At 38.3% G+C, this 13,555-nt stretch overlaps 1 protein-coding gene across 1 annotated transcript; it reads left to right on the top strand.

Moving 5' to 3' along the window:
• The first annotated feature begins 4,133 nt into the window (after window positions 1–4,133).
• On the top strand, window positions 4,134–12,629 carry LOC139734993 (trimethyllysine dioxygenase, mitochondrial-like). The gene is made up of 6 exons (XM_071645769.1): window positions 4,134–4,280; window positions 6,462–6,543; window positions 7,895–8,154; window positions 8,811–8,959; window positions 10,542–10,766; window positions 11,759–12,629. The coding sequence occupies exons 1-6, from the start codon at window positions 4,134–4,136 to the stop codon at window positions 12,030–12,032; spliced, it is 1,137 nt and encodes a 378-aa protein (XP_071501870.1). The 3' UTR covers window positions 12,033–12,629.
• Window positions 12,630–13,555: the final 926 nt, after the last annotated feature.

Genomic DNA, 13,555 nt, shown 5'->3' with positions numbered 1-13,555 from the left:
CTCACCCAGAAAGCTACTTAATTAATGTACATTGCATACTGAGATCAATGAGATGAATTGTTTGCAGAGAGCCATGCAATTCAGGAATTGTATGTCCCTGAAGGTAATAAAGCTGTTTAATCAATGTACAGTGAACTCTGACATGTCGTGTGCAAAACCTTGCCAGGAAATGTTTGACTATAGCTGTGAAAGCATCATAGGCAGTGACATATTTTGTAATGAAAGGTTGAGCAGCTTCTATGTTTGTTTAATCATGACTTTATTCAAGTTCAAGGCAGTGATAGAATGACATTTATTTAAAAAAAAAAAAAACCAGGTCCACCGTTTCATTCAAAACGAATGGCAGATTAAAACACGTATGTGGGATTAAAAAAACTATTGAAGTTTGCATTACCACAACACAAAATACACTGTTACCATATCACACACAAACTGTCAAATATTAATCGACCAATCAAATATCAATAATGATAATTACTGTGTAACAATAACAACAGTGGTATGATTATCTTCCACAATATTAATACAATAATTAGCATGTAGATATACTTTGTATATGGAAGTGGGGTATTTGTTGAATATTAATTGACTAAAAGGTGAAAATAGGAATGCCTACATAGGTCACTGCCAGAGGCAGCTACGGACCCAACTGTGATCTGATTTGCTTAACGAAGAGAGCAAGTTTGCTTGTTTTTGTTTTTTTAATTTCCTTTGGAGTTTTTATTTTTGATGAGAAATTCATCTTCTACTCAGTTGTAGGTTGTGCCACAGAGAACAATGGTTTTGACTACAAACGGCCCTGTGTAGTAATACTGTATACACTCTTTACCAGCTCTGTCGCCTAGTGTATGAGTTTGCCTTTGTTTGTTTTCTGTGTTTGTTCTTGATAGTGGTAGCACTTGAAACTTGGGGGGGGGGGGGAATGCACACCAAGGGTATTTTCATGCTCCTACATGATACGTTGTACCTTCCCCCCAACGCCTCAATGATACTACTGTACTGCTAAAGCCGGTTTGATGTAGACATACAGTATATTGGTGTACATTTAAAGGTCTACATTGTATCTCCTCTCAATTTTTTTGAGGCATGATCTAGTGCCATTAGTTAATTGCTTGTGGTCATTTTATTTATTTATTTATTTTTTATTTTTTGTAATTGCTGTGATAGGATGCTCATTATGGGTCATACAGCAATTAATCAGTATCAATTTATTGGGGTGAACTGCTGCAAGTTTTATTTTCCCAATCCAATCTTATTCCACCTTCCCTCCAGATTCTAGTACTAGTAGTAAAGTGATCGATGACCAATTGAGCTTGAGCAGAAGTTCAGAAAAATAGAAGTAATGAATTTAGATTTTCATGCTTGGCTGAAGCTCAGTACAATCCAGATCGTGTTTGAAATGCGGTCTCTTTATGATAAAATGGAAAAAGACACCTGCAGCAAATTGTCATACACACAATACAGAAATTATAGACAGGGGTTAAACCTGAATTGTCAACATGATGGTCAGCAAAAGCAACAACAACAAAACAAAACAGCAAAGAAATACATGTACATAAATGAAAATATGCAGCTTGCTTTTAAGAGAGAATTGCAGAATTTTGTTTCAAGTGTTATTAAATTTTAAGTATTTTTTTTGTACTCATGTCCGGTACAATGTACATTGATGTATGTTAACATGATTAATATGGGAATGCTCTTTAATAGTTTTTGTGATAATTACCTCCACCAACGAGGTTATGGTTTTGCAATTGTTGGTTTGTTTGTCTGTCTGTATTTAAGTAAAATATAAGTTTATTAGTGGAAAATTGAGCAAAGAAAATGGGATTCCATCGGGATTCGAACCCGGGACCTCCGGATTGCTAGCCCGGTGCTCTACCGACTGAGCTATAGAAAGCCCTAGTTCAGTGTTTGTCCCAGAAACCCTAAATTCTCAATGCTCGAATGGTCAGAAGCTATAGCAGTGTGTTTGTGTGTGACACACACGTACACACTTGAACCTGGCATAAACCCGAAGGATAATTCAACTTGGGGATAAATGCGAGGGATCACCGAAGTGATGCAGCTTTTTGAGTACATGTAACAAACGCAAACAGAAAAACTGACCAGAAAAGAATAATAGTTATTAGTGGAAAATTAAGCAAAGAAAATGGGATTCCATCGGGATTCGAACCCAAGACTTCCGGATTGCTAGCCCGGAGCTCTACCGACTGAGCTATAGAAAGCCCTAGTTCAGTGTTCGTCCCAGAAACCCTAAAATATAAGTTATAACACAAAATGTTATAAAAAAGATTTGGACGAAATTTTCAGGAAAGTTGATAATAACACAAGGATCAAAATGATTACATTTTAGTAATGATCTGGAGCACCGTCTGGACTCTGTAGTTGAAAGTGAGTTGCTTGGCTGAGGTCTGCACTTTCCAAGTGCTTTTCTAGAAGATGCAATAACTAATGATTGCAAATTCATATCTTTTCTATGACTATTACTGGCTGTATATACATCAATTATTTACTGTAAGCATATTTTCTGCAGACCCCTTTGACAAGTACAGTGGACTCCCAGTATAATGGATTCCATGGGACTGGCAGTTTTCTTTCGTTGTATCAAAATTTAGTTATTTTTAGACCAAACAGATAAACATAAAAACACATCATAGAGCAGATAATATTATGGCCGGAATCGGAATTTTGTTATAAGTGTGTTCCGTATAATGGGAGTGCTCTGTATTTGTCGAAACAGCAAAACAAGCAAATTCAACTTATAAATTCCTTCTTTTCTCTGATGTTCCGTTCTTTTTCAGACTACAGCTTGACCCATTTGAGCGGAATCCCGAGTCTGACCATGTTGCAGGCACTGAGTACCAGAGGAAGCCAACTCAGCCAATCAGGTTGTCGGAACCTGTTACCGTGGTTTCGTCAACTTGGCATCACTAGCAGCATCACCAAAACCTCAACAACTCATCAACAAAATTCAAGTATGCCTGACTCACTGTAATCTTAATCACAAAAGAAAACAATTGTAGTGCTCATGACCTTTCTGTTTGGTGTGAAAATACATTGCTTCCAATGAGCAGTTACTGCACAGTACCTAATGGATGGAATACATTCTTGTCCCCTGAGAATAGTTCTAAAGGCATTTTTATAATACTCTGTGTAAAAGTAGAATGTCAAACATGTGATTTATTTTTTGACAATTAAAAAAGAAACAATAATATCTGTTTGTATTCTATCTCCTTATCTTCAGAGTAATACTTTGAACATTGAACCTTTAAAGAAGTAGCATATAAAAATTCAGCAATTCAGCAATATAAAGGGTGAGTACATATCTGAAATGACACATCAAAGGCATCTTCTTGTCACCATGTGGCATGAGGCTTGTCACGTACAATCTTTTATTAAGACTTACTAGGCTTAGTTTCCAGCTGCTATCTCCTCCTTTCATGTAGTGTAGTGTGCAAGCTACAATGTACCTGACTTGAACCCCATATATATGCTTACCATTTCTAAATCAACTCGGGCAAACCAAAAGGGGTCTGTTTCTTACCCTGTTATCTACCAGTAGTAGTTGTGTGAAATAGGCGACTGAAGTACTGTAGGTTCACACTATGTACACTTTTTCTGTTGTTATTGTATGTTGTATTTTTTCTTTCGTGAGAAGTATGATAGGATCTGTATAAATGTGTGACCATGATGACACTCTTAACACGTGGAACTCCATTTGATGTCTATCCAGCAGACCAAATCTGCTAGTTAAAAGTGGTAGTATCAGATTAAAAAAGAAAAAAAGAAAAGAGAAAATAATGTTTGAATCTGTTCATTCATCTTTAGGTATTACAGACTTGAAAACTTCAAGTGGACTAGAAATCTGCATCCTTTTGAATTCAGTAGTACGAGCTGGTCTTTTGTGCAGACATTGTGTGGAGTGAAGAACAAGGCTTACAGTTTGGCAATCCTAAGTATTGTTTTGATTATGTTGAAATCAATTTACCTTCATACTCTGCATTTGATTGTTATTGAAGAAAACATCTCAGATATAATGGAAAGTTTTGTGTGATAAAGTTCTCTGGAGGGTAATGCTATTAGTAAAAAAAAAAATTGTTTTGATTATGCAGAATGCAGCCTGAAACAGACCCATGGAATCAGGCATCTTTCCCGTCAACTCGCTCCATCAAGGAGACTGGTGCCTGCTCCCCTCTGTCGACACCTTTCCTCAGCAGCAGACGCACAGCCAGCGGCTGATGTCCAGCAGAGAGGGGATCACCTGTCTATCACTGTTGATGGCAAGAATTTCAAAACCAGCTATATATGGCTGAGAGACCATTGTAGGTAAGGTGTATGTAGCCTGGTAACATAATATGGAATGCATTTAAAAGATTTACAACCTTACGATTGTGAAAAATTCTAGTAATAGGTGTAAGCAATATGGTGAGTAATTTTGAACATACACAATTTTTATGAGATTTAGTTTCTTTGTTTAATTCACTTTTATAAGATACTTATACATTAAGTATGGTATCAAGTTTCATCTTTATGTAACCAATCATGATCCATGTGAATACCATCTCTGTTGAGTAAGTGACACAGCCATATATCTGTCTTCATGAATTTGATGAAATAGCTCTCAATAAAAGTGAAAACTTTCTAGCACTACTAGTAAAATTATGTTGATGGCAGTAGTGATGATGATGATGAGTGTGATAATGATGATATACATGTAAGTTCATGTGAAAACTCAATATCATCTTAATCATTTTCAGCAGTATGAGCATAAGCTTGATAATGATAAGAAAACAATCATGTTTTGATGTTATGTGGTGCCGGTTAAGCAATGAATGAGATTGTTCAATCTTTTGAGAAAATTAATTTTAAGTCAAGATGATTTATGATTAACCTCTCAAATAAACTCTAGGTCCATTAAGCAATGATTAGCTCCCAAATCAACTTCAAGTCTGTTTTATCAAGAGACCCAAAGATGAAATCAACTTTAACTTCCTCCCAAATCAACTTTAAGTTTTCGCAACCGCTCCAAATCCATGTAACTTTATAGTTGATTAAAAAATCAGCTATACATTTTAAGTAGAGACAGTCTAGGTAGACTCCATTGTAAGGCAATTTACTGAAGAAAGATGAGTGTCATACCTGGGGTCTTGTCATGAATGTTTGTCTGTTAACTGCTTACTTTCTCTAACATTGTGTTACCGGTACATTTCTTTCATCTAGTTATGGTCTTTTCCTTGCATGAAATTCATGATTGGCGTGCATTGCGTATGCGACTGCTGCACGCAAACACCTAGAATCTACAGCAGTGTCAATCCCACCCTGCGCGCCCGGCGCTGCAGCATGCCCGCCCGCCCAGGCCCGCCCGCCCATCAAGCCATCGCTAGCAAGGAATGCTGGAACTGCGTCTGTGTGCAATGCATATTTTGCCAAAGAATATACGAGGAAACCAGTGATTTCTGATGTGCGTAGGCCTAAATTGCATGTACAGCTAGTTCGTCAATAGATACTAATTAATAGTTTAGTAGGCCTATACAGAAAGTAAAGAGTTTATTTCTATAGCACTGAATTACGACAGTGACATCTATTTAACCAGTTAGGCCTAAGTAACGTTACAACGGGGTCGTTTGTACTAACAGTAACACTGCAGACTAGAGCGTCTACTAGGTCTAGAATTTCGACATGTAGACTCGTGATCTATTCTTTATAAAGCCGATCTGCGCCGAAGGGGTAAAAACAATCTAGTCACCACGCTCTCACAAGTTTCCATAATCCTACACATAACACACAAGACTTGAAACAATGCATACCTTGGACAGTCCCTCTGCAGAAATCCTCTGTGTCAGTTATTTATCCATGCCAATGAATACTAACGTTAGATCTAAGATCCTACGTAGTGTGGAGGATTTTCACGGTATGCGCGTACGCAGATTTTCGTTGAGCTCGAGATGTGCGAGATCTATCGACGTACTTCTGTCAATACAATGCAAAACGGCATATTTTGCGGTTCTGTTGCAAACATACTTCTAATTCAGCAGCTGTAGTGCTAATCATACTGCAGCGCACTAGCAGACTATGCTTCCATGGCCATGGCAAACAATCATGTACATTCGTGTTTTTTTTTCTTTGTTTTGCTTTGTGTATTGTAATGTTTTTAAGCAGACAGTACCGGAAACCAGCCTCATCCTGTGTTTAATGTTTTAACAAAATCAATAATTAAGTCATGGTGATCAGCTATAACTATAATCGACTATTAAGTCACTTTGTAAAATGGAAACTTAACGTTTATTGAAAGTTATAGCCGACTTTAAGTTGATCAAAGTTATAGTTGATTTCACAATCTTGATAAAACAGGGCCCAGGACAATCAGTTACCATTACACATTCTCTCTGTTTTCCTTCTCTTTGCTATCGGAAACTGTGGGAATTAGGTGCCCTGAGTGCTATGACCATGCCTGTCTCCAGAACTTTGTCCATATTGCTGCTATACCAACAGACATCAAGCCAAAACGGGTGACCCTGAACGGAGATGAACTTTGTCTCATTTGTAAGACATTATTTCCACCATAGATTATCCTATCAGATTGATTACATAATCCCCGTAATTGTGCTGGTTGATTTAGCCTAAACCCAAGACTGTATGCAAGCATGTCTTCATTTTTTCTTTTTTTCAAGTTCATTTGTGTAAGTATGCACACATTGAACTGTGATGACAGCATTCTTTGTTATTCAAATGATTGATTAATGTTGTTATTTTCAAACTTCCCCTCTAAATGCAATATGTTGAAATATTTTGTTGCACACAGGAAGGATATGGTTTGACCTATAACATAGCTGAATAATACTTGTACTACACAGCCAGTCATAACAAATATCGAGAATTATGTTGTCTTCAGTGATATATGAATATGTTTAGACCACTTTGATCATAGGATAGATATCATGTGCACCTTGTACATCATGAGTAATTCCAGTGACATGGAATTTGAGCAATCACTCGAAGCTTCCCTGAGACTCATGCAACATGTTCAACAATATGTGCAATTAATATTTCACAGGATAGTTGATATTATGATTGTGATGGTTGGTCAATTGCTTGTATCCGTCATGAACTGGAGGTTGCTGCAAAAGTGGCACATTTACTCCACTGACCACAAGTAGGGTGGGTATCTCATTGGGCGAGACACTAGTTGGCAACCTGGCGGTGACTCTAAGTCTCCCTATTCTTGCAGTTGTCTCCACAATGTCTCTGCAATGTCTCCTGAGATCCAACTGACTCTCTGGAGACTTGTGAGAGAATCAAACATGTTTGAAGACAGAAGACTTTTTCCAGTCACCAGCTGGTCTCAGAGACATCTCCACAAGGTCTTCTTAGTTGCGGAGACTAATTTTGTTTGCGAGCTCTCCGAGATGCCTCCGCAATCTTACCGAGACTCATTGGCGATCTACCAGAGAGGTCACAGAGATGTCTCCACGACTGAGAAGACATCTCTTAGATGTTGCGGTGATCTCTATGACTTCTGGACAAATAAATCATCACTCTATTTTGAGATGTCTCTGAAGTCATCCTGGAGTCACTATCTTTGTGAGAGGGCCAGTATTTTTTTTTTCATTTTGTGTGCAACAAGTAACGACAAGTGATCAGTCGCAGCAGTTGAGGCAACATTTCCTCCAGTGAGATAGGCCTTTCACCCATTGAGGATGGACTGATGTTGCCACAACACGCATTTCCCATACACCTGCCCAAGTATATCCGGGACTCGTCCTCAGGGGGTTGATGTTGATTCATCAATTCTAATCCTCACACCATATTGTGCTTTTCACAATTTGCTTTGACTGTCTTTACCAGAGTCTTGCGATTATTCTCAAGTCATTCGGTCTAACGTTTTACTGTGCAGGGCCCGATGACCACTTGACCACCTACTCCATGCAGTGGCTGCTGGCCAATGCCCCGGGTCAGAGGTCCAGTGATGGGGCTGACCAGCTCCAACCACTGTACTGGGACCAGGAGATCATCACCTCCAATCCGCCCCAGGATGTTCACATCGATGAGCTGCGCAGCGCCAGTCGCGGCGGCCTTCGCAAATGCCTGGAGAATCTGCACGTCTACGGATTCACGTTCGTCTCTGGTCTCAAGGCTAGCAGAGAAAGTACAGTGGTATGTGAAAGACAAATGCATGAGGGGTTGATTGTATGATCATTTGTCAAGTTTTGAAATGCTGGATGATGAAAACTTTTCCTTGCATTCAGATTATCTTATTCCAGAAAGAGCAGTTACATTTAATCAGTAAAAATACATACATGATGAGAAAGATGATGTAGAAGTTACATGAATGTCTGTATGTGAGGAAATCACCTCAAAGTGACTTCACTTAGGAGTCACACAGCTGTCTTCAGTAAGATTACAATAACCAAAAATCAAATACATTAAAATCATGGTTGAAAAAAAAAAATACATAGATATCAACATCAGCATAGTACTGGATCACCCAGATGATATACATGCCGGAATTTTTGTGACTTCTATTTCTGTCTCTACTTTGCCATGGTGTTTGTGACTTTATACTAATTTGTAAAACTTTCCTGTGCTTTACAGAAGATATTTTTCCTATATTGTGCAAAAAGGGATATATCTGAGCAATGACCCAATACTTTATTACAGGTAATTGCTAATACATTTCACTTATCCACCAGAAATGTTTAGTTGTCCAACAGAGACGTTTAGTTGCCCTACATGATAATGTGGGCAAGAGGGTTTTTTTAGCAGCCTGTTTTATTACCTCTGAATGTTTCCCTGAATATTTCTCTTCCCAGGAGGCTATCAAACTTATAAGTAGCCCGATGCGCACGTTCTACGGGAGCATATTTCATTACCAGAACGATGGCGCTGTGGCAGACACAGGTTATACGTCCAAGGGTCTGCAAAACCACACGGATGGAACTTACTTCGATCATAATCCTGGGTAAGGTAGCTTCATCATCTTATCTTTGTTACACTGTTTCCAACATGTAATTTGGACAGGTCAGTAGTATGTAATTCCTGATTGTCTAGTAACTAACTACTGTAAAAGGGGAAATTTTCGCGGTGTTGAAATTTTCGCGCATTTCAAGCAACCAGAAACTAGCGCGAAAATGAAAGCCACAAATATTTTTGCTTGCCATATGTTCCAGTAGTTGATGTCTTGATTCCGCGGAATTAAAAACATACGAAACTCTTCTTACCTGGCCGAGCGCGAAAAATAAGTCGCATGAAAATATCCAGTTTTACAGTAAATGGGAGGAACTTCAGGTGATTTTAAGGGAATTAATTACGCACTAATTGAGTCCACACAATATCAGTTTTGTGCAGCAGTAGAGTTGCAGTTAACTTCCAGAAGTTAATGACACACATAACTGAGTCCTATTAAAGAATACTACATCTGGGCACAGCCATGATGATTAGCAAGAGAAGTCTTCAAATATATGCGTGGATGAAAAACATGACCCGTGTAAAGTTTCTGTAAAGTTACACAGCTTGAGGGGCTTCTTTCACAGCCAGTGGTACGAGGTCATGTTTTCGTTGGTAGGTATACATCTCTCAGTCAAATATGCTTTCAGCTGTGGGATTGTCATTCCCACAAAGTTATGAGAGGAGTGTTCCGTCTGCATGATATATATGGAGTCATAGAATTCAAAAAGATGACATTCCGTCAGTAGTGTGACAAAAGCTTAAGTATCTTACAAATTGTAGATTTGGGTAAAAATCATGTTTTTTTGAATGAATCATCAGAGAATCAGTCATGTGATGATCTGTCCAATTCGTAGCTGTCTTGTAAGCCTAAAAACATGAAGCCACCATGGCATGTCAAAGGAAAGACAATCACATTTGTTATAGTGCTTTCGCTGTCATAGTTTTTCCCCTATCCTGAACTTTTGATATACATGAAATGCAGGGTTTTGTACCCCTAATAGCGATTATGAAAGTACAGTGCACTCCCGTTACAACGAACACGGTTATAACGAAATTTCGTTATAACGAAGTAAATCCTCTGGTCCCAAAATTATCACCATTAAAGTCTATGGTACAAAATTCGCTTATAACGAAGTCTTTTCCGAGCGCCACAGACGAAGAAAAACAAAAGAAATGTGCTCCGTTATAACGAAATGCGAATTGCTTTAGAAAATAAGTAGCGGAACAAGCATTTATAGCGTCTCTGCATGGGTGAACGCTTCACACCACTGTGTGTTCACTCCTTGTGTCACGCACAGTTTCTGAGAACTTGCGTTTGTTATTGAAATACAGTTATCCCATCACATTTCACATAGCTTTCCAGTGTGTGATATATATACGTGGTTCCTTGTTTTCGTTATATATTGTATTTGTTCGGTTATAACGAAATTTCGTTATAACGAAAGAAAACTGCCGTTCCCGAGCATTTCGTTTTAACGGGAGTGCACTGTAGCATTTGAAGACAGGTAAAAGAGTTTAATCCAAATTTAGTCCAAATTTTGTGGTTTTTAACAATTTTCTGTATGGTTTCATTGTATGTCTGACTGACCCACCAGAGGACTGGTGTTGCATTGCATATACCATGACGGCACGGGAGGGGAGAATACCCTGGTAGACGGCCATGCAGCAGCTCGGTGCCTGAGGGCGCAAGATCCAGACCTGTACGAGGCACTGCGCACCATACCGGTTGTAGGCCACTACCGCGACGACGTCCATGATTTCCGCTGCTACCATCACACGATCGGTCACAATGTTTTGACAAACCAGCTGGAGCATGTTAGGTTAGTGAAAAGGAAATTCATGGAAAATATACTGATTTTTGCATAGGGTCATTTCACTTCCCGTAGTGAACACAGTGTCGTACCAGAGTGACTACCTCTTTTGTGAAAATGTTGACTGCATGAGTGAATATGAACCTACTGTTGATGTGCAATGCAGCTGTATATTGAACCATGAAAATTTCCCTGCATTAGTGCAATTATTGATATCAACATGAATGCAGATATTTTATCAAAGCATCCTGTGGCTTTGACTTTTGGACTATCAATGTTAATGTTGTCAGTCTGCAAAATGATAACACGCAAAGATAATTTCACTGGACTGACCATGCAGAGGGATTTACCACAAAACTATTTCCTCTGTTGCAGCATAGTTGTTGACTTTGTTGATGTGAAAAAGGGATTTATAGATACTGTTCACACCCATAATAAGGTGTCTCTATTTTACAGCCACAATGACTTCCGTGTCATAAATATTACCTCAAAATCAGAGAGAAAAACAGAAGAAGAAACATCTGACACAAGCGGGTCTTAATTATACATTATATAGTCATATTACAAAAGGAGGTTATCTGATATTAAAAGAAAAAATTTTTTTGAAATGGATGCAAATTCTATTCTTTCCCAGTTTACATTAGTGCAATCCATCTTCCAGGGATCTCTTTTTTTTTATAGAAAATGCACTTCAGAATAAGACAAAACACTACAAAAACAACAACTTGTGATTTCTTTTCCAGAGTTACACAAAAGGTTTTCAAAATACCAATATTTATAGGGGTTTATAAGCATTGCTGCAATTGTGTTTGTTTGTTTGTTTGTGTGTGTGTTTGTCTCTCCCTGGCTGTGGTATTTAGGAATTTGGGGAACCAAGTTTAAAAAACAAACAAACATGTATTATCAAATTACAGTGTAAGGGGAAAAACAACACAGCCTCCATCAGTTTGCTCTCTAAAAGTTTATTCAAAATTTGACCATTGTTGTTGTTGTTCCCACAGATACAACCCCCACGACCGCCGCCCACTCAATTACCTGTCGTACGAGGATGCTGAGCGCTTCTACGCTGCCTACCGAGCCCTGGGCCGCATCATTGACTCCCCCGACAACGAACTGCAGACGAAGCTGCAGCCAGGCCGCATGGTGGTCGTCGACAACTGGCGGCTGCTCCACGGCCGGACTGCATTCACGGGAAAGCGTGTCATGGTCGGCTGCTACCTCGTTCGCGACGAGCTTCAGGACATGAAACGAGTTGTTGCCAATTTGGCAGTGTGAGAGAGTGGACACTGATTCATATGGATGGGAATTGACTTTTTGTGTCTGTCTGGGAGGGGAAATCTTGTAAAAAAAGAAGAGGTACAACTGTATATCAATGCATTTATGACTTTTAAACAAAATAGCGTGCCATTACAACTGTTTCAGAAATTGAACTACATTGATGTAAATAAGTACTCAATTCATCAGTGTTTCAGAAGTAGCGATGAATATGTCAATTAATTGCAATAAAAACAACTCTATACAAAATTCATTAATTCAAATAGAATAGTGTGTTTTACTGATCTGACCATGTTATGGACAATGCATGATAAGAAGGGTGCTTACATTCAATAGCAACTTTAATACTGTATGTTAGAATGTTTTGCAATTGGCCTTCAAATGATTAATGGGATTGCACCATGTCTTGTGTGCCAGTATTCAATTACAAGAACATATTCCTTTATATCAGTTGCTTGCCAAGATGGTATGATAATTGTGTACAATGACTGCACCAATGTTTTCAGTACTGCTATAAACACAGAATACTTTCAAATTTACATGTGCAATTATTCTTTTGTAAAAACAGCAGCAACTACTGTGAATGATGTCTTTGGAAGTAAAAGTTTGTTGTCTCTAGCATTCTCATTGATTTTGTGGTGTTGTGATAGCCTACTTTCACTGTCTATGCACCGGATCTGTTGAATTCATGAATGTAAAGTACATTATAGTAGCTCCGTCCATTCCTTCTGAAAATAAGAGATTATGAAATATATCGAAAAATAGGTTCGAATTTCTGACTTTATGCTCATTCATATCCTAGCTGTAATAATCACTCAAGTATAATGTTCCAAGTTGATGTATGAGTGGACATTTTCTCAGTATGGAAATTAATGCACATTTTTCAGAATATGAAATACGTATGAATATATTAAAAAGCACACAAGTTTCTTTTTGCTTGCTATATGTAATACAGGTTCATATTTTGATTTTATGAAGTTGAAAAATACAAAATTCATCTCGATTGGCCAAGCAAGAAAAATTATGGGTGCAGAAATTTCAGCTTTTGCATGGCATAATGACATTGCCAAAGACTTGCTTGAACTCAGTTTGTATTCCCTCTGCCTGTTTTAAGCAGCAGGTCACAGGTTCAAATCCCAGGCCGATTCTATTGTGTTTCACTTGGTCTCTTGTAATCAAGATAAACATGTAGTTTTACTTTCAATAGAGAGTAACAGCTATGCGAATCATACATGATATGATATCTGCTTCTCGGATGGAAACCTTAAAGCCAAAACAGTTCTTTTGTGTTTGCAGAAATGTTGATTTTTGCTCTAAATGTGAACACGTATGTATGAGAAATGAGTGATGGGATGCCATGATAACACATTTACCATTGGGTGATGATAAAAATGGATATTAACCAAAAAGGTTCACTGGAAGTACTTCAGTTTCAGAGCTTACCTGATCGTGGTTACTATGGAACGTTTTGCATTTGATTATTATAATTACAATATATCAAGCCCTGATGTATGAAGTCTCCC

This window comes from Diadema antillarum, unplaced genomic scaffold, assembly GCF_040938485.1.
Source record: "Diadema antillarum isolate AM-2024a unplaced genomic scaffold, OU_Dant_1.0 seq00000561_RagTag, whole genome shotgun sequence".
In the NCBI taxonomy this organism is placed as follows: Eukaryota; Metazoa; Echinodermata; class Echinoidea; order Diadematoida; family Diadematidae; genus Diadema; species Diadema antillarum.
Note: the sequence above shows the minus strand (reverse complement) of the source record. Positions and strands in the feature narration are given on the sequence as shown.